Genomic DNA, 20,322 nt, shown 5'->3' with positions numbered 1-20,322 from the left:
AGACATTATCGTCTTTCTAAAGAGTTTTTTTATTAACATAAATTACGTTATGCCACTTCCTACTTCTATGCGTATGTACATACACATGTATATAAATGTTTAGAGTTCTTGTATCTAGTCCCCTCTTCAGTCGATATTCTACAGTGATTCTTCTAAAAAAAGATAGGATCATGTTATTGCTCTGCTTAATGAAACATTTGAAGGCTCCTTGTAGCCCACTCCAATAATTGGTGGGAAGTAAGAAAGTGAAGCCAAGGCTGACGGAGATTCCCCTAAACCAAGTTTGACTCATCTATAGCATATCTCCCAAAACACGGACAACCTATGGAAGCACGCTTGTGTGTAAATGTCATCTGTCATATATCTCAATAGAAGAAAAGATGGAGTGCTTCAGTCTGCTGGATAAAATCCAGATTTTTTGCATAGACTTCCACCTCCAGCCCTAGCAGAGTAACTGGTCTCAGACTTTGTCTCTTACTAAGAGCAACCATAAAACTGGACAAAATGCAGGAGGCAACAGTGTCCAGGCATTGGACAGCAGGCAGAGCAGGGAGAGAAAGGAAATGCCCAAGGTGAGCTCAACATTTGCCCTGGCTCCACTTTCCTTTGCAGAGGAGCCCACGCAGTCTTGCTCTCCCAGAGCCAGGGAAGGCAGAGATTGGAGTTCAGGACTGATGAAGCAGCTGGAATTTGCAGAGCAGGGTTTTGGAAAAGATAGAACTGAGCCATCCCAGAGAACAGGGGCCTCAGAAGGCTGCGTGAAGTTGTTTGTAGATCTTGGCCAACTTCTGAGCTGCAAACACACAGGGCAAAATTCCAGGAGGCCTGCAGAGAGTGGCTACTATAGAAATGAGAAGTAAAGAGGACATGAGCATTTATGCAGTGCTGGGAGGCATTGGAATTCCAACCAAGCTGTAGTGGTGAGACTGAGCACCTCAGAGCCCAGAAACATCACACCTTAGGAATGAGCATCTTACCCTAGAGTAAGGGCCATGCCCAAGGTGTAAGGACAAACCAAAATCGACATGCCCTAACAAAGAAATCCAAGCCTGACGGGGTTATTTAATTGCTTGCCAGAACAAAACACCCTTTAAGAGAAAATGAAAATAAATCAGAAAAAAATTCAGGCTCCCTACAATGTAACTTCCACAGTGTCCAGCATATAACAAAAAATTACTAAACACACAAAGAAACAGGGAAAAAGGGGAAAAAAAATCACTAAAACTAACCCTGAGATGATGACCCAGATGTTAGAATTTGCGGCAAAGACTTTAGATACTGTAAAAATGTACAAGATCGTAAAGGAAAAGATGGTCATAACTGGATAGGTAGGGAATCTCAGCCAGAGAAAGGAAAACTAAACAATCAGCGGGAATTAGAGAACTGAGAAGTATAATACCTGAAAGAAAAATCTTAGTGGAGGGGCTTAACAGCAGATTGGAGATTACAGAAGTAAGATTAGTGAGCCTGAAAATAGATCAGAGAAATGTTACTTGCCTATGGAAAGTGTACAACACATGTGTAACAGGAGTGTCAGAAGGAGAGATAAAAGCAAGTGGAAAAGAACAATTATTTGAGGCAATAATGGGCACGTTTTCCCAATTTGGTGATAAACATCAACTTTCTATCTAAGAAGCTCAGCAAACCCTAAGCAGAATAAATAGAAAGAGAACCGCACCTATACACCTAGCCATATTGTAGTGAAACGTGCTAAAAATCAGTAATAAAGAGAACGTCTTAAAAGCAGGCTGTTCCTGTTGCCATCAAGTCAATTCTGCCTCATAGTGACCCTGTAAGACAGAGTAGAACTGCCCCTTAGGGCTTCCAAGGAGCAGCTGGTAGATTCAAACTGACCTTTTTGGTTAACAGTCTGAGCTCTTAACCATTGCGCCACCTGGTCTCCAAACAAAACAAACCTGTTGCTGTTGAGTCAATTCATAGTGACCCTATAGGACAGAGTAAAACTGCCCCTTAGGGTTTCCAGGGAGCTACTGGTAGATTCAAACTGCTGACCTTTTAGGTTAGCAGCTTGAGCTCTGAACCACCGCACCACCAGGGCTCCTACAAGCAACCAGATGGGGGGAAATGTCACACAGCAACACTATGAACAGCAGCTGGCTCCTCGTCAGATTTCTTAGCGTGGCTTACCATGCAGGTAGCTCCATCTGTCCCTTGTGCCTCAGTCTTCTTGGAAGACCACTGCCTGTCTCACCTCTGCCTGGAATGCTCCCCGACCTTAGACTCTTGCACAGCACCCCGTGGTCTGACACAAAATCCTTCCATCTTCCCAGACCCCGTTCAGACGTCCTCTTCTCTGTAGCTTCATCTAGAATCCCCGGGCTCCCACCCAGGTCCCCATTTGTCCATGTGGGCACCTCAGTCTTGACCTGGCAATGGCAGGCAGTGCTTGCTTGTTGATGCTTCTGGCTCTTTCAGGAGATGCAGAGGGTATCAAGGAGGGGATCCGTTGCTTTCTCCTTTCTCCCTTTCAGCACCAGGAGTGTCATGAAATGTTATGAATTGAGTCAGAAATCTGAAACCCTCATGTTAAAGCCCGGGGAGAGGATCCCCAGCCCGGAGCCAAGCATTTTAGCAAGAATTCCTTTGTCCTCCCAAACCCACTGCGATCGAGTCAATTCCAACTCATGGCGACTCTATAGGGCAGAGTAGAACTAGACCTGCCCCATAGAGTTTCCAGGGAGCGCGTGGTGGATTCAAACTGCCGATCCCTTGGTTAGCAGCCACGGCACTTAACCACTACGCCACCAGGGTTTCCCCTTTGTTCTCAGCGCTCGCTTATTTCCTGTGTACCTTCCCAGCGCCTGCCCCAGTGGGAAAGTGCTGTAGGGTGTAGGCATTCATTGCCTTCCTAGCGTCTCTCTGTGGCTATAAACTCTGACCCTTCTCTGTATTTTTTGGTCTAAGCTTGTTTCTCCTCTAATCCTAGGCCTTCCCTTCCTCAGCCAAGTGAATCCAGTCAAGCTGTTGATATGGCTGCATTTTTGAGCTAACCCCCTCAAGACTTTACCCGTATCACACCCCTGGGCCCTTTAAATGGGTCGTATTGCAGCCAGTCATCCTGAACAAAACAGGAGTGCAACATACTTGAGCCTATTTCTTCCCAAGACCTTTCAGGCGTGTCTGAGTGCTTTGTGTCCTGGGAATTGTGCCTTGAGTTGCAGAAAAGAAAAAACAAACCAGTTGCTGTGGCGCCAGTCCTGACTCAAGGAGGTCCCACATGCGCCAGAGCAGAGCTGGGCCCCACAGGGTTTTCAGTGGCTGATCTTTTGGAAGTAGGTCGCCAGGCCTTTCTTCTGAGGCTCTTCTGGGTAGACTCAAACCACCCGCCTTTCAGTTAGCAGCCCAGCTTGTTAACCATTTGCACCACCCAGGGACTCTGTGATGGAGAGAAGGAGGGTCAGAGAACCCCTTTCCGAAAACAAACCATCCCACCCTGGAGGACTGAGGTGGTTCCGCTGCAGACAGTAAGTGTGACCGGATGCACACTCCAGGCCCGAGGAGAACTGCCCACGCTGCCTTTGTCCATGCTGAGCCATCCCTGGTCAGCGCCTCTCACCAGCCCCAGGTGCTCTTGGGGTCCTCCTAGACCCTCTATCACACAGACCCCTCTTCGGTCTGACCACATCGTCCTCCCCAGCTCATGCTCCTGGACTGTAAGCCTCCTGCTCCTCCTCCTGGTCCATCTGCCACCGGTGCCATGTGGAACCAGACGTGGCCTTGTCACTTCTCTGCTTAACGCCCTTCAAAGCTCAGTGTCCTCACAAAGTTAATGTGACCATATAATTATGATCCAAACCAGGGCACTTATGCATCTTGAAAGTGATTCTAAAATTAAGTGTGAGTGTGAAATTAGTTACAGGTTGAGTGATGGTACAAATGGTTTGCGCTCCACAGCTCACCTAAAGGAGCCCTGGTGACACAGTGGTTAAAGCAGCCGACTGCAAACCAAAACATCGGTGGTTCGAAACTACCAGCAGTTCCACAGGAGAAAGATGAGGCAGTCTGCTTCCGTGGAGATTTACAGCCTTGGAAACTCTATCCAGTTGCTATGAGTTGGAATCAACTCAATGGCAGTGGGTTTGGGTTTTTTTGGTACTAACCTAAAGGTTGGGGGTTCAAACCCACTCAGCAGCACCGTGGAAGAAAGACCTGGCAATGTGCTTCCATGAAGATTACAACCAAGAAAACCCATGAACCGCAGTTCTGCTCTGTAACACACGGGGGCACCATGAGTTGGAATGGACTTTAGGGCAGTGGTTTTTTGTTTTGTTTCTGGTTTGTGAAATTAGTTCATTGGTAGGTTGGACAGCAGGCGTGCATGGGACTGTCCCCGCCACCAACACCACAGGTCCCATTGGACCCTCACGTGCCCACCGTGTCTGCGCTTCACCCAGCTCAGCACCCATCCCCGCCTGGTGACTCCCAGGCAGTTCCTTTGTAAATTTCTGCTCTGTTCTCCCTTGATTGATCACCTGGTGGGGTTGCCATATCCTCCAGGATTTAGCTGAGGGGCCACCTGGCCTCTGGGCCTGGAAAACTACCTGGAAGCTCATTCCTTCCTGCTCCGTAGCAGCCAGAACCACCTGTGAGAACTCAGCTTTTGCGTACTATGGCTTTTTATCTACTTGCCTGTTTGCCCGAGATTGCGAGTCCCCCTACCCCACCCAGGCAAGGATTGTGTTTTTCCGACTGTGCGCGTATTCCTAGCAGTGACCAAAACCAAAAACCAAACCAGTTGTCATCAAATCGATTTCGACTCATGTCGGCCACGTATGTGTCACAGTAGAGCTGTGCGCTGCGGGGTTTTCAGGGGCTGATTTTTTCAGAAGTAGATTGCCGGGCCTTTCTTCCGAGGAGCTGCTGAGTGGACTGGAACCACCAACCTTTTGGTTACCGGTCGAGTGTGTTAACTTATTTGTGGCACCCAGGGACTCCCCAGCAATGAGCATGCACATCCAATTTCTCCCCTACATCTGTTTGTCTGCGTGTGTGTTTATGAATTGTGGTCCCAACGCCTCCAGCCTGGGTTAGTCCCTCATTTTGTGTTGAACTCTTACAGACAGAGCCTTCATTTATTTATGATTTTTCATTCCACCACTCCGCTCCCCCATTCACCACAAAAGAGAAATATTTGGTACAGTTGTAGACCAAGGCAGTAACCGTTGTATTAAGAGTGCATACGGAAGTGAATTTGAAAGTCTGGTCTTAAAATAACTCTGGTTTTATTTACACATTTATTTTATATAAATTCTTTATTTTGGGTGAGTCTTTTTTGTTTTTTTAAATAGATATGGATGCGGGTGGCTGGTTATGTATGGTGTATGGCTGTGCTTTTATATATCAATGAGAAAAGCAAAGTGAGAAAAACAGGGAAATCAAAATAGTCTGTTTGCAAAGAAGACAAGGGTGCTACTGCCCCCTGCCGTACAGCTGTGTTACCTACTCACAGACCTTTCTTTTTTTTTACTTTGTTGTAAATATGTACAGCAGAATATATACCCGTACAAAAACTTGTACATGCACAGTTCAGTGTCACTGATTGCATTCTTCGAGTTGTGCGACCATTCTCACCCTCCTTTTCCAAGTTTTTCCCGTCCATTAACTGTCTAAACTTTCAATTTGGTCACAGACCTTCATTTCTTTTTTTTTTTTTTACAACTCTTTGCTCTCTTTCAGAATGAGGTCAATGCAATCAAGTGGGATCCTTCCGGAATGCTGCTAGCATCCTGCTCCGATGACATGACGTTAAAGGTAAAATCGCCTGAAAGAGCAGGCTGTCCGTCCCACACACCCGATGCCCACAGACGCAAGCTTGACACCCACTGCCACTTTGGGGTTTTATTTTCTTACTGCACACAGGTCCTTCCTCTGTAATTCTTTCACATTGCGAACTCGATTATTGGAGTCCCTGAGTGGTGCGAATGGTGAATGCTTTTAGCTGCTAACCAAAAGGTTAGAGGCTCGAGTCCACCCAGAGGTGCCTCAGAAGAAAGGCCTGGCAGTCTGCTTCCAAAGGATCGCAGCCATAGAAAACCCTGTGGAGCACAGTTCTACTGTGACGTACATGGGGTCACCATGAGTTGGAGTCAACTCAGCAGCAACTGGAAGGAAAAATAAAAACCTGGTTATTAGCTTGCGTCCAGTTAACTCCTGTTTATCAGCCAAGAGTCCTGCTGAGAGCCCTGGCCTTCCTCCAGCCTTTCCCTGCCTGGTACCTCCTTAACGTTTGTCCCCTCTCTGCTCGGGCACTCCTGGGCAGCAGGAGCCTGTGTGCTGTCTCTGGTCCCCACGGTGCTCCGAGCTTCTCGCGGGGCGGGAAACCTACGGAGCAGCCATGGAGTGATGATGCAGCGGCATCCCGGCTGGGGAGCCGCTGCGTGTTCATGGCGCTCTCCGTTTGCCTCCCCAGATCTGGAGTATGAAGCAGGACGCGTGTGTCCACGACCTTCAGGCTCACAGCAAAGAGATCTACACCATCAAGTGGGGCCCCACCGGGCCGGCCACCAGCAACCCCAGCTCCAACATCATGCTCGCAAGGTAGGGGACACGGTGGCAGCCAGGCGCGGCTCCTAAACGTGGCCTTGCTCGCTGTTGTTCAGGCAGCTCTCCGCCGCCGGAGTTACTCACAGACGGAGCAGCACGTTCAGCTGAGGCTTGTGGCAAGTTGTTTCGGCCCCTCCCAGCTGGCAGAAGCAGCCGCTCGCTCTGGAGGCACTGACCATACATACCTGCTACCAGACAGCCAGCTTGAGATCAACACCGGTTTAGCCAGGAGGCTGGTGGAAGGTAGTTGTTAAATGTCCAGGTTGCAAGCACCTTGCTTTGGAGGCAGCTTCTGTTAAGACAGAAAGGAAACAGGCAGGTAGGCTTGGGCTTGGGCCTTGTTTTGCTTGGCTCAGCTTGGATGTGCAGGTGGTGGGATGTTTGACTGATGATCACAGGTTTCTCAGCCCTGAACAGATTAGGACCCCTGGTGGTACAACAGTTAAATGCTCTAGTGTAACTGAAAGGTTGGCAGTTCAAACTCAGCGGTTCTGTGGGAGAAAGACCTAGAGATCTGCTCCCCTAAAGATTTCAGCCTTGGAAACCCTATGGGGCAGCACTACTCTGTCCTGCGGGGTCGCTATAAGTCAGAATCAACTGGACGGCACCGAACAAAAATAGTGGCAGACGGATGTCACCCGACCATGTATGTAGTAGGCTCCATAGGAACCAGCACGTGAGTCAGTCCAACACCAGGATCAGAAGGAGTGACAGTAGGTGACAAAGGTGGTCTCCCCAAAACCAGCTCACTGTAGGCTGCAGCAGACAGGGTGGGAGCATCCTGACGCTGGCCAGGCCCCACTCAAAATATCATCATCCATTCTCCTCACTGTGTTTTAATGGGAATGTTTAAAAGAGCAAGCTAGTGTGATTCTCAGGCTGGATACCAGGACGCTTGGGGGTCTGGAACCATGTCTGAGGACCTGTGGGTGTTAACCTAGGCTGGAAAAGAAAGGACTGGGGAAGGAATGTCTTGTTGCCACGAAGAATGCAAGCAATTGTCATAAAGTTCTGTGGTGCACCATACACTACAATCGTTTTTGGTTTTTGTTTTTTGTTTTTTTTTAGGTTTTTCTTTAAATAATATTTTATTGTGTTTTTGGTGAAGGTTTACACAGCCGTTTAGGTTCCCATTCAGCAATTTCTACACAAATTGTTGACCCACATCAGTTACATTTTTCATAATGTGTGGACATTCTCGTTACTTCTATTCTGGTTGTTCTGTTTCCGTTAATCTAGTTTCCCTGCCCCCCTTACGTTCTCATCATTGTTTTAAAGTCCCTGTTGACCATTTGGTCTCTTATAGATGAATTTGAAAGGAGCATAGTGATAGTCATTATTTTGTGAGCCAATCTGTTACTTAGCTACAAGGTGACCTCGGGCTAGTTTCAGTCCAAAGTTTAAAGTGTATCTCATGGCAGTAGTTTCGGGGAGTCCTCCAGTCTCAACTAGTCTCACCTAGGTCTGGTTTGTTTTTTTTGTTTTGTTTTGGGGAATTTGAGGTTCTGTTCTACATTTTTCTCCCGTTGCATCAGGGTCCGTCTGTTGTGGCCCTGATATACTTACTAGAATTGTTTTTGATGGCTCAGAAGGTGCTTTGGTATCGTGTGGCACTCATCTTGACTGTAAATTATCCTGTTCGTCAGCAAGTGTAAGAGGGACCCGCCATGGCATGGTGAGCCTTAATCAAGAGACGGAACTCCAGATAACAGCTTCTTGATACATACTCTTCTTTTAAATTCGAAAACTAACATTTGCAGCCCTCAGCAATGCGATTGTATATTTGGATGCGATTATGTTTTAATTCCTCTTGTATTAACATTTTCAGTTGTTCAGTTTGTGATTTTCCCAAATGAGCCTGTCTGCATTCGATTTAATTGATGATAAGAGATTTTACATTTTAAGTTGTAGGATTATCTTAGAAAACTTAGCAAAAATTCTACAAAAGTATTTGTCTTCCATATCTATAAAATACTCAAATGAACGTAGATGTCAATTTGTTTCCCTACTAGCCCCACCCAGAAAAGGGTTGTTTTTTTTTTTTTTATGGGTCACTGAGTGGTGTAAATGGTTAACACACTTGGCTGCTAACCAAAACGTTGGAGGTTCGAGTCCACCCAGAGGCCCCTCAAAAGAAAGACCTGGAGATCTAATTCCGAAAAGTCATCTATTGAAAACCCCATGGAGCACAGTTCTACTCTGACACACATGGGGCTGCCATGAGTCAGCATGCCACTCCACGGCAGCTGGTTTTCTGGTTTGTTTTGTAACTAAGGTATTGTTTTCAATACATCTGAGCGGCACATTTTGGAAGAGAAAACGGTCACCAGTGTACTGTCTCTCCCAACTTGAAAGCTAGGGAAGAAAGGCAACACATAGAAACAAACCAGTGTGTCCCTGTGGTCATGTTTTCTCCACCGTTTTGCCAGTGCTTCGTTTGATTCTACGGTTCGACTCTGGGATGTGGAGCGAGGAGTCTGCATCCACACACTCACGAAGCATCAGGAACCTGTCTACAGTGTAGCTTTTAGCCCCGACGGGAAATACTTGGCCAGTGGCTCCTTCGACAAATGCGTCCATATCTGGAATACTCAGGTAATCCCCTGACTCCCAGGAAGATGCACAAACAGTCACATTTTCAGTGACCCAGGCTCAGAACAATGACCCTTTGTACAGTCAGTGAGCTGCCCCAATCAGATGGCTCTTGGCACACCCAATTCCCCAGGCAGACCCCAGCCCCAATGCCGTGTTCCCTCTGCTTCACATAGGCTGTGGGGTCGTCCCCCCAGTGGGTACCTAGAGCAGCTCCCCACCCCCAGAGAAAGTTTCGATTTCAGTTTTCCTCGGGGCTCTTGGCCACTAAATTCATAGCTTTAAGATCATTAAGTTTATAGAGCTCTGAGCCCATTGTCTTCTTAGAATATCTTCTTCCTTGAAGCGTTCTTCTCTTTGCTTTTTCTGAGCCCCTGGCATGGCATCTTCAACCTGTATCATTTTATTCTTGGGCATGAGCAGTCATCTCAGAAAAGCATTGTCCATTGTCATTACAGAAGCAGCCCTCTAGATACTGGACTAGGAGACGGCAGGGAGGGGCAGGGGGGTGCTTCCATGCAAGCTATCCAGGGCAGAGCAGCCAACTGGGGGGAAGCCAACCCCAGCCCCTTATATACTGTTTAGTCTGGAGGCAGACCAAACCTTAAGGGAGGTTGATTATATTAGGTTACGTTATGGAGAGAATTACATTATATTATGGGGGATAATTACATTGTGTTACGCGTAAGATCATTACGTTACATTACAGAAAGTCATTACATTACGGAAGGTCATGACATGACATGACGTGACGTTACAGAGGTAACTGCATTACGTTACACCATAGAGCAGCAGTTAGTCTAGTGTTGGTCAGACCACTGGGAACCGTAGCCTAGCCAAGTTGACACATAAAATTTACCATCACAGGAAGGAAGAATCTCAGATGAAGAATGTTTCAGAGAAGCTGATAGGGAGTCCTTGAGCGAAAGATGCCCATCAGACAAGTCGTGCATCCCCCTGCCACGCTGTCTTAGGCCAGGAGCTGCCTGTGGCCTCTGTGGAGATGTAGCCGTGGGTCAGCCATGCTCCCTGTGGTAGGAGCTCTGAGCTGCATGTTCCCACAGCCACAGCAGGTGTTTCTGAACATTCCTTCATGTGTTTGAAGCTTTCCATGGTAAACGAAGGGGCCGGGGGCTGCCCACCCAGGAAGTGTTCGATCTGTAAGCAACTCTTGCTTTGCCTTGCAGAGTGGAAGCCTCGTGCACAGCTACCGGGGCACCGGCGGCATCTTTGAGGTGTGCTGGAACGCGCGTGGGGACAAAGTGGGTGCCAGCGCGTCCGACGGCTCTGTAAGTGGCTCCATGGGTCTGCAGGACTGATGCGGGGAAGGGAGATGGATGGCAAAGGCTGGACCCTGAGAGGGACCAAACGGCCCCATGTCCAGGGGGCTGTCGTCAGTGGTAGGACTGGTCCTCAGCCACGGAGGGCTCAGCCAGGGCGTGGCACACAGCAGGCACCTAGGAGTGCCTACGGAGAGAAGGAAACTTCCCAGCTGGGTCCCATCTCAGTATGCCCCACATCTGGGAATAGCCAATTGTTCATCCCTCTGAAATGCCATCCTACTCACCATGTTTGCAGTTAAGTCAGTGGTACTCAACAGGGTGATGATACCTCAACAGGGGACAGCCAGCAGTGTATGGAGACATCATGAGTTGCCACTACTGCCATCTAGGGGATGGAGACCAGGGATACTGCTCAGTGCCCTACAGTGCACAGGGTGGCCCCCACCACAGAGAATGACTAGGGGGTGGAGACCAGGGATGCTGCTCAACACCCTACAGTGCACAGGGTGGCCCCCACCACAGAGAATGACTAGGGGATGGAGACCAGGGATGCTGCTCAGTGCCCTACAGTGCACAGGGTGGCCCCCACCACAGAGAATGACTAGGGGGTGGAGACCAGGGATACTGCTCAGTGCCCTACAGTGCACAGGGTGGCCCCCACCACAGAGAATGACTAGGGGGTGGAGACCAGGGATGCTGCTCAACACCCTACAGTGCACAGGACGGCCCCACCACAGAGTGACTAGTGGGTGGAGACCAGGGGTGCTGTTCAGCACCCTACAGTGCACAGGACAGCCCCTACCACAGAGAATGACTAGTGGGTGGAGACCAGGGGTGGTGCTCAACACCCTACAGTGCACAGGACGGCCCCCACCACAGGGAATGAGTGGCCCCAAAGGTCACTAGTGCCGAGGTGAGACACCTGCTCCCATCTTATCTCCAGGTCCGTGCCCCAGCTTGGGCTCAGGCCACAGGCCACCTGGGTGCCAATGCCCCCAGGAGGGACATTGCCCATTCTGATTGTCCCCCAACATGAGGTTATCCTGATATCCAGGGCAGGGGTCACAGCGGCTAGTGGCAGAGGCTCAGTGTGCCCCCCGAGTGTCCTCAGAACTGTGTGACAGCTCAGATAGGAACATTTGTGTACACCCTCAGCGGTCAGTATGTTGTCCTTTTGGTGGCCTGCATGATGCTTAATGCTGGAAGCTGTGCCACCAGTGTTTAAAATACCACCAGCCATCTGCCCAGCTGTGTCTACACTGGATCTGCGACCCCGGTGATGGTGGCGGCTGGCCTCCCGGGTCCCACCATCACCCTTGGACGTGCACATTCCCTTCTATGTGGCTGTGCTTGGGTCGGTGTGGTAGGACCTCCAAGGCTAACCTGTTGAAGCTTCTGTGACCATTCTTGGACATTGGGTGTATCCTCGCACGGTCCATGGGCAGAGCCGGCCCTCGCTGGGGCCATCGTCTCCACTCCCTCCAACACTGGAGCTGAATCTTGCTCACTTTTTTTTTTTTAAGCCTTGGGAACGCCAGTCAGGCAGCTGGTATCTGGTGCTGGATGGAGTTCACTTTTCAGCCCTTGCAGCTCAGAGGGCTCTGCCTGCCTCCGCTCAGGCTCTCATCTGTAACCACACACTTGGGAAGCCGCCAGAGGGGATAGACGCATCTTACACCAAGTAACACGTGAGCAGAGTCCACACAATTCCCAGCAGAAATTCTCCAACCACCCCGCCTTTTTGCAGTTCTTCTAATGGTTCGGGCATGCGCTGCCCCAGGGCCTTTGCACATGCTGCTTCCTTCTGCTGGAACCTTCTGCAGATAACACTGAGCATGCGCCTTCAGGGCTCCACACATATCGTCCTTGCTGTTAATTTCCATCAAGTTGGCTCCGACTCATGGTGACTCCGTGCACAACAGAGTGAAACATCGCCTGGTCCTGTGTCGTCTTTATAATCAGTGATATTCTCAAGTCCACTCGTGCAGCCACTGTGTACTTTGAGTGCCTCCCAACCTAGGGCCTCATCTTCTAGCACCATATCAGACAATATCCTGTTGTCATCCATAGGGTTTTCATTGACTCATTTTCAGAAGCAAATCTCCAGGCTGTTCTTCCCAGTCTTTCTTAGTCTGGAAGCTCCACTGAAACCTGTCCACGTGGGTGACCCCGCTGGTATTTGAAATACCAGGGCATAGTTTCTGGCCTCACAGCAACACGTAGGCCACCGCAGTACACACACTGACAGACAGGGTGGGCACAAATGTTATTCCTGAACAAGCCTTCCGGGTCAGGCTCTTGAAGGGAGCGAGCCCTCTGCCCACCGTTGTCTGTTTCTTTCCATTGTTCATTCATACCTCACTTCATAGCACTTGTCTACGTGGCCCTTGGCTTGTCCGTTCCTCACCCTTGGCACTGTTGGCATTTGGGACTGGATCATTCTCTGTGGTGGGGGCTGTCCTGTGCACAGTAGGATATTGAGCAGCACCCCTGATCTCTACCCACTAGATGCCAGGAGCATCATCCCCTCCAAATTGTGACAACCAAAAATGTCTCCAGACAGTGCCAAATACCCTGGGGGACAGGTTCATAGCAGTTGAGAACCACTGTTCTAGAATGTTCTCTCCATGGGGCAGGTACCTGGGGTGTTCACTGCTGGCTAGCAGCATATGGCACGTAGTAGCTTCTCAATGTTTGTTGCATGAATGCCTAGGTTAACTGATTCTTTGAGAACTAGGAGGTTGTGCCCAGTTTTGATCTGATTCATCTTTTTTGTGGTACGTGGTTTGAGCCAGCGGCAGAAGAAGCATAATGACTTGAAAGTAAGACTCGTAACGTGAAATTAAAAATTACCCAAAAAAAAAACTCATAAGGTTGATAACTGTGAAAAGTGTCTTTAGAAGTCTGAGTGACTTTGTTTTCTTCTTTCCTAATGTTTTTTTCTTATTGAATTTTTTTTTTTTTTTGGTAGACAAGAAAGGGAATTAAACTTCCTTTAATGATCAAAGAATTTAATGGCATCACACTGAAATGCAGGCCTGCAAACTTTTCCTCTAAAGAGCTAGCTTCGTGGGGCCATGTGCTCTTGTGTCATAACTACTGAACTCTGCCATTGTAGTTCGAAACCAGCCACAGACAAACAAAAAGACGTGGCCATGTTCTAATAAAACTTTATTTATAAAACCAAGTGGCAGGCCAGATTTGGTCCTTGGGCCACAGTTCACCGACGACCTCTATTCTACAGATATCTGTGTGTTGTCTCTCAAGATGACATATTCTCTATCTTTCTTTCCAGGTGTGTGTTTTAGATCTGCGGAAGTGAACACAGGAAAGAGAATTCTAATGGACCAGCAATGTGGGGTTGACACCCTCTTCAAACACAATTCTATCAGCTCCAAAACTGTACAAACCTGACTCGCATTAGAGTGTACTTTGAAATCAACTCGTCCCTGGCTACAGGAGTCTATATATTTTTCATAACCTTCATCAAGAAGTTTCAAAAAAAAAAAAAACACAACCCACAGTCCTATCATAGGGGGTAAGGATGGTGTTCCACCTGGGACGTTCACTCAGCCTGGGCAACACCAAGCCACCAGCTCACGCACGCACGGTTTGGTTTCCATCGGGAACAGGCTCCGATTGCAGAAAGGAAAAAAAAAGAAAACTGTGCCAAAAAAAAAAAAAAAGAAAGAGCAAAATGCTGTGATAAACCAAAAGGGGAAAAAAGGAAATTCCTCCTCCTTGTGGTGTGGTTTTTTTTTCCCCCCTTCCAATTTGGATACTACAGTTGCTCTCACAAAGGACGTTTCAAAACCAGTTTGTACGGATGAAATGTGCAACTTTGTAATCCCAACACTTTCTATTTTCTAGAATCCTTTTTGGTTGAGTGGTTTTTCTATCAGTTGGAATCCTGTCGTCTGGGGGCCCTTCAGTCTGGGAAGGAAAAACTGGGTAGGGTTCATTGCCTCTGTCCTGTCCCTGGGCTCCCCTCCCTGACCTGTGTCCTTTGTCTTGTGTGTCCCAGGACACCCTCAATAGATGCAGCCACATGGACCGATGACAGACTCTTGGATGGACAGCTTTCTCTCCCCCTTCTCCGTCTCACCTGCACTGCCCCTCAGCTACTTTCTTTCTGCCCCCTTCAGTAGTTGCTTCAGATCTTAGCATCTCGAGGGCACTTCTGACATGTAACAAGTGCTTTATATAAGAATGCAGGGCAGGGGGACTTTTTATAGGAGACAAAGAAAAAAAATGACTTATAAGAGAAAGAGCCCAGAGTATTTTTTGGGGAAAAAAAAAATTATTTTTATGTTGAAACAATTTTAAAATCTTAAAATGGCCACCAGACATAGAGAGTGTTGTGTGGTTCATATTTTAAAAGATTTTACGAAGACACAGGCAAGGTCTGAGGTAGCTTTTCCCCGTTTTTCCTTCAGCTTCACAAAAGGCAGTTAGGAAGACTCTAGTTGGAAAGGGATTGGTCCTGTGGATTAGCAGCAGGATGGTTCTGCAGCCAACGAGGAAAATTCTAGATCCTTGGGTCCAAGAGGGACATTGTCTCTGCCGGTTTGTGTTGACCTGAGCAACCAGAGGGAAAGAAATGAAGGACGATGTGCGCTCTGACCCTGAGGAACGCTTCCAAAACCAGGCGGTATTGACGAAGCCGTCAGCCTGCACAGTGCGATTTACGTTTCCCCTGTTAGCGACATCTTTCTCAGGCTGCGTTGCTGTCGTCGGCCATTTTCCTGTGGCCACTGTTGGCTTGTCCATGCAAGGCTGACTTCAACGACCCCAAGATTTGATTTTTTGTGTCAGCTCAAAAATAAATGTGGAAGGCAGGCTTTCATCCTGAAGAGGAATTGTAGAGTTAGAACGCCACTCATCATTCCTGCCACCTTTATGGGTTTTTGTTTCCCCTCTGGCAAGAGAGAAAAGGTAAAAGGTTTCCCTTAAATAATGGGTCTTTTTACTGGTTTTTTAAAAAAATTAAATGCAACTTTGTGTTTTGAGAGGAGTTCCGTTGGATCGAGTGACCTGTCATATAGCACGGCACTGACCTAGTTTTCAAACTAGCGATGGGGAAAGAAAGTTCTGGAAGGTAGAGCCTCTTCTCTCCTGCAGGCATAGGAATGGATGGGTGGGTGGCCAGCCTGGTGACGGTGGGTAGGTGTCAGCAGGGTGTGTGTCCCAGCAATGAGATATGGTGATAATTAAAGGGCGGTGGCCAAAAACCAGTGGTCAGGGAAGGAAAAGAGCGTCCAGTAGAATCTGCAATGTGCCGGAACCAGCTGTGGTCACTAGGGTAGATTGGTTGTTCTTGGCTAATTAACTGGCCTTTGCTTGGGTGTTTAATTATCCAAGCCCCATCTGTAGAAAGCCAAGAAGGCTGGTCTTGTAAAGAGGCAACGATCCAATTTTTGAGGACAGCAGGGAGCCCAGGTGAGGAAGGTGGGGTTCTGGATTCTGTGTGGGATGCAGTCTGTGGGGCCCAGACGAGCCCCAGGTAGAGGTGTGCTTATCCTGACAAGAGTGTCAGCTGTGGAGGACGGCCTGTTGTCAGGACATGGTTTGAGCTGTAGAAGCGCTATGGCAGATGTGTGTGCTAAGGGAGTCGTGAGCTAATCTTCACACGAAGGTAGGTAGCCAAGGTCTCACCCAGGTGTGGACTTGAGCCTCTTGATAAATCCAACCACGTCCAGAATCCTTACGTTGGAGCCGAGGGATGCAAGGCCTGGGGCGGGGGCTCAATCCCTGTGCACAGTAGTGCGCCCCCTACAGGCAAAGGAGGACCAGGTCCACAGAGCTGGCCTCCCCAGCCCGCCACCTGAGACAAGCTTGCCTGCCTTAGGCCACAAGGGGGACCAACCAAAAGAATGTGGCCGGTAAGCACCCCACAGTCAGAAAACGCAACCCAGTCCACTGCTGTTTACCGAGCGCCCACATCTGCACGCTATGTCTGTCCTGCCGCCAGAAGCCAGTAGATTCATCCTTGTGGTCAAGGGGTAGCCCATCTGTTGCGTCGTTGACTTCGTTTACAGTCCTGAAAAACTGTCCTGCTTACGTTAGTGACCAAATTGGATGCCGATTCCGAAAGCGACCCCAGCATGACGATTCTCCAGTGAGTCTCCACTTGGGTTTGAAGTGACCAGAGCCATGCCTAGCACACACCTGGGAAAGGACGCTGCCCCATGGGGCACCCGCAGGGCTGGGCGGCACAAGGCGACCCACATTCAAACCCATGTGATGCCGCCAGACTGGACTTCTGTTGAAACAGATCACGGAGCCAAGCAAAGTGCACTTTTGTCAGGTGGAAGGGTCTGCTTTGTTCCCTGTTGTTTCTCTCTTTTAACGTTTCGTTTTGCCTTCCCCCCGCCCCCCCAATTGTGTTTCTTGTCGAATGCAGAACTGTTTTCTCCGCCACTCACTGAAGTTTTGAATTCTGGCTTCTGCGGTTTTTATTGTCTGTGTCAGACGTACAGCCAGGCCTGGTTCCCCTCAGCGTTTTTCAGATTCTGTTCAGTCCACGCCCCTCCCCCCGCTTACGTTTGCCCTCCCGCCCCACTCACCCTCACACTCTGAGAGAAGAATCACCTTGTGCGTCGCAGCTCATTTGTTTCCAGAGAGAATCGACAGATCATATTCCGTGTCTTGAATAAATTGCTCTATTTTGATATGAGAGAACTTTGTGGGTCTGCTTTCTTGGTCTGTTCAGGAACACGCCCGTCCCCGTGGACACCCAGGAGTGAAGGCAGAACTCTGCATGTTCTAAGCGAGAAAACAGTTTGAGGGCCTCTCTCCGGGGCTGCTGAGTGAAACAGGAAAAAAGGGAACAGGGCACCGTGATTTGTTACAACGCAGCCCTGTTGCATTACAGCAGACTGAGATACATAAAAGGTACCAATAGTATCAGGAAACCCTGAAACGTGAGTTTCCTGTTCATGATTTGATTTCATGCTGGCTGTTTTAACAGTTTAAAGCAAGTGCATTTTCTCTCGTTGGTTTCTCAGAGTTTGAGTTCAAGGCTTAGCGTTGAGTTATAGGAAGAGCCCAGAGTTAAAGGAAATCATTGTCTTTTGCCCTTGGCCTCTGCGACATGCTGGCTGACTTCAAGCAAACATTGATTGATGTATCTGTGCATATGCTACTCATCATGTCCCTTGAATTAAGTGAAGGGGTCCCTGGGTGGTACAAGGAGGCTCAGGTGCTAACCATTGAGGCACCGTGGAAGAAAGGCCTTGTGATCTACTTCTGGAAAATGAGCCACTGAAGACCCTGTGGAGCACAGTTCTACCCTGACACCCATGGGCACACCATAAGTCAATTGACTTGATGACACCTGGTTGGTTTTCTTGCATAATTTCATTAATGGGCCTCGCTATCCTGTTGATGGTGGGTTCAGAGAGGCCAGGGCGGCCACTCAGCAGAGGCCGTTGCTCTGAGTCCAGGCTCTCTCTGCAGGAAGGAGTCACAGTCATTTCCCTCTAGTCCTTCCTTGTTCCTACATCACAGCAAAGCGGAGGGCGAAGGACCGTCCCTGCCTTTTCTGGGCTCCTCGCTTCTAAGGATGACTACCCAGGGGGTATCCTGAGTCCCCGTGGCCTTCACCTGTGGCACCTCAGGCTCAGACTCCTGGAGGGCCTACAGATCTTGAGTTGGCAATTGAAGGCTAAACGTTAAATCAACTGTCACCTTTAGAAAAAGGGTGTCCTGTCTCCCAGCATGGTCTGGAGTATTTTTTTTTTTTTAACACCTGCCAAGCTAATGGAGCATGTGTTCAGGTGGTGAATTTGGGTGATGTTCTGAGCACCCTGAATCCCAGTACAGAAACAGGAAGCTGCTGGGGAGAGCCACGTGGCAGGCAATGGCCCAGTGGAAATGCACACGTGGCCATGGTCACAGATGGCACCCTGGCTTTCAGCAGCCACACTGGTGACATGAACAGCACCAGATGGGTCTCTTTACAGTGCAGAGCGAGCAGGACTGGGACATGTGCTTGGCCACATTCTGTAGAGTTTTTGTCATCTTTACCACAGTGACTCTATACATGTTTGTCTGTTGAGACTCCAACTTGATTTTTTTTTTTTTCATTTTGGGTACCTAAGTTTCAACCTGGTGGTGCTGCATGCGTAAAGATTATTGTTGTTGTATGTTGTTAAGTCAATTCTGTCTCGTAGCGACCCTAGATGACAGTAGAACTGCCCCCATAAGGTTTCCTAGGCTGTAATCTTTACCAGGAGCACATTGACAGGTCTTTTCTCCTGCAGAGCTCCTGGGTGGATTCGAACCACTGACCTTGCAGTTTGCAGCCAATCATTTCACCATCGTGCCCCGTCTGTAAAGATTATAGCCTAGAAAACCCTATGGGACAGTTCTCCTCTACACTTTGGGCCGCCATGAATCAGAATCGACTCGATGGCAACAGGTGAGTTCTAACTGTTGATTGCTATTGATGGAAACCTGGAAATCCCTTTGAGAAATGTGTGAAAAACAGGTAGGAGGAGGAAGGAGACAGAAGGAGAAACTGGGTTCTCTTAGGCTTCACAAAAAAACACCATTTGGCTGACGACGGGGGCCTTTTTCTCAGAAGTGTCTTGCCCATACCAAGGTAAGCAAGGCAGAAGACAGGTCAACCTGGGCACAACGTGGGGAGGGTGTGGGAAATGTCTGGGGACAGGGCAGGGAGAACATTACCTATGGTACTGACCTCCCACTGAAAAGTTGGGTGAGTGTTCTGGAAACTGGTTTGAAATATAGTCACCTCCTGCAACAGGTACTTAAGAACCCTCACAAGGTAGGTGACTGGATCTATATGTTCTACCTCTAATAACCATCCCTACAAAATTGCAGGTGGTGATATCTTACTCCAAAACAGGGAAAGTAAGTAGACGTATTAAAAAGTTGTGATTAATGAAACTAAACAGACTGGCCTATGAATTAAAATCAGATGGGAACAGTCATCTTCCACTCAACCCCCACCATCCATGTCCCTCCATCGACAGCCTCCTGTTATAGCCCACCCAGACACCTGGCTCTAGGCCCCATCTCCCTCTCACCTCTTCGAGTACTCTGCCCTTTGGGTCTCCTCACCGTCACTCTCCTCCACTGGACCACCCCCCGGGCATCCAGGCATACCTGGGTGTCCGCCATCTTTAAAGGAAGACAACACGCCTCCTGAGAATCCACCTCCCCAGCTTCAGGCAGCAGCCTCCACAGGAGCCTTCCTGAAGACAGAGCCGAGTCTCTTTACCTTACTCGTCATCTGTTTGCTCAGTTACTGTCTTCTTATTTCCTAGGTTGGCTGGATGCAGCACGTTGCTGACAGCCATGTTTGTGTCCCCAGTGCCTGGCAAGTAGCCACGAGAAGGCCTCACAGTCTCCCTCTCACCTCACCCTATCAAGCCGCTGTACCACAGGGTGCAGCTGGTGGTGCTGGGTGTCCCATCCGGCAGGAGTCGTTTTAACTAGATGATCAGAGTTCTTTGCAAGCTTCAGACCCTTACTCTGGCTAATGTAAGCCACGAAGATGGCATTGGGCCACTCGGAGCTTCTCTGGGATGGCTGGAGAACCAGGCTGGGCAGCCAAGCAGACAGGAACAGCAGGCCACTTCAGGCCACAGGACTGGTCCTGTGTGACCGCCCATGCCCTGACACTACCTCCCAGACAGTCTGTGGCCGGGCCAACCACTACCCAAAAGCTCGTCTCCACAGCCCCTGCCTCACTGGCACTAGCTTCTAGCTCAAAGATGGGAGACACGTCAAGTTGGCTCTGCCCTGTCATGCGCTTGGGTTCTAGCTGCGAGGGAAGCTGAACAAGTGAGTAGCTAGCATCTCTGCTTTTAGAGTTAGGAGAGGGCTGTGCCCCAGCCTGTGGGTGGCGGTTGGG

The 20,322-nt window shown here is 49.0% G+C and overlaps 1 protein-coding gene across 4 annotated transcripts in view; it reads left to right on the top strand.

The window, feature by feature from the left end:
• The window catches only part of LOC100657866 (transducin beta like 1 X-linked), a 239,348-nt gene extending 222,228 nt beyond the window's left edge, over positions 1–17,120 (top strand). For all 4 annotated transcript variants that reach the window (XM_010600191.3, XM_064278901.1, XM_064278902.1 and 1 more), the window contains exons 13-17: positions 5,698–5,772; positions 6,431–6,558; positions 8,994–9,159; positions 10,344–10,445; positions 13,735–17,120. In XM_010600191.3, coding sequence (XP_010598493.1) covers positions 5,698–5,772; positions 6,431–6,558; positions 8,994–9,159; positions 10,344–10,445; positions 13,735–13,761 — 498 coding nt within the window. In that variant the 3' untranslated portion in view covers positions 13,762–17,120. The remainder of the gene's footprint in view (positions 1–5,697; positions 5,773–6,430; positions 6,559–8,993; positions 9,160–10,343; positions 10,446–13,734) is intronic.
• Positions 17,121–20,322: the final 3,202 nt, after the last annotated feature.

The sequence above is a fragment of the Loxodonta africana genome, chromosome Y (genome assembly GCF_030014295.1).
Source record: "Loxodonta africana isolate mLoxAfr1 chromosome Y, mLoxAfr1.hap2, whole genome shotgun sequence".
Taxonomy (NCBI): Eukaryota; Metazoa; Chordata; class Mammalia; order Proboscidea; family Elephantidae; genus Loxodonta; species Loxodonta africana.
The sequence above is the reverse complement of the archived record's forward strand: the minus strand, read 5'-3'. Positions and strand labels throughout refer to the sequence as shown.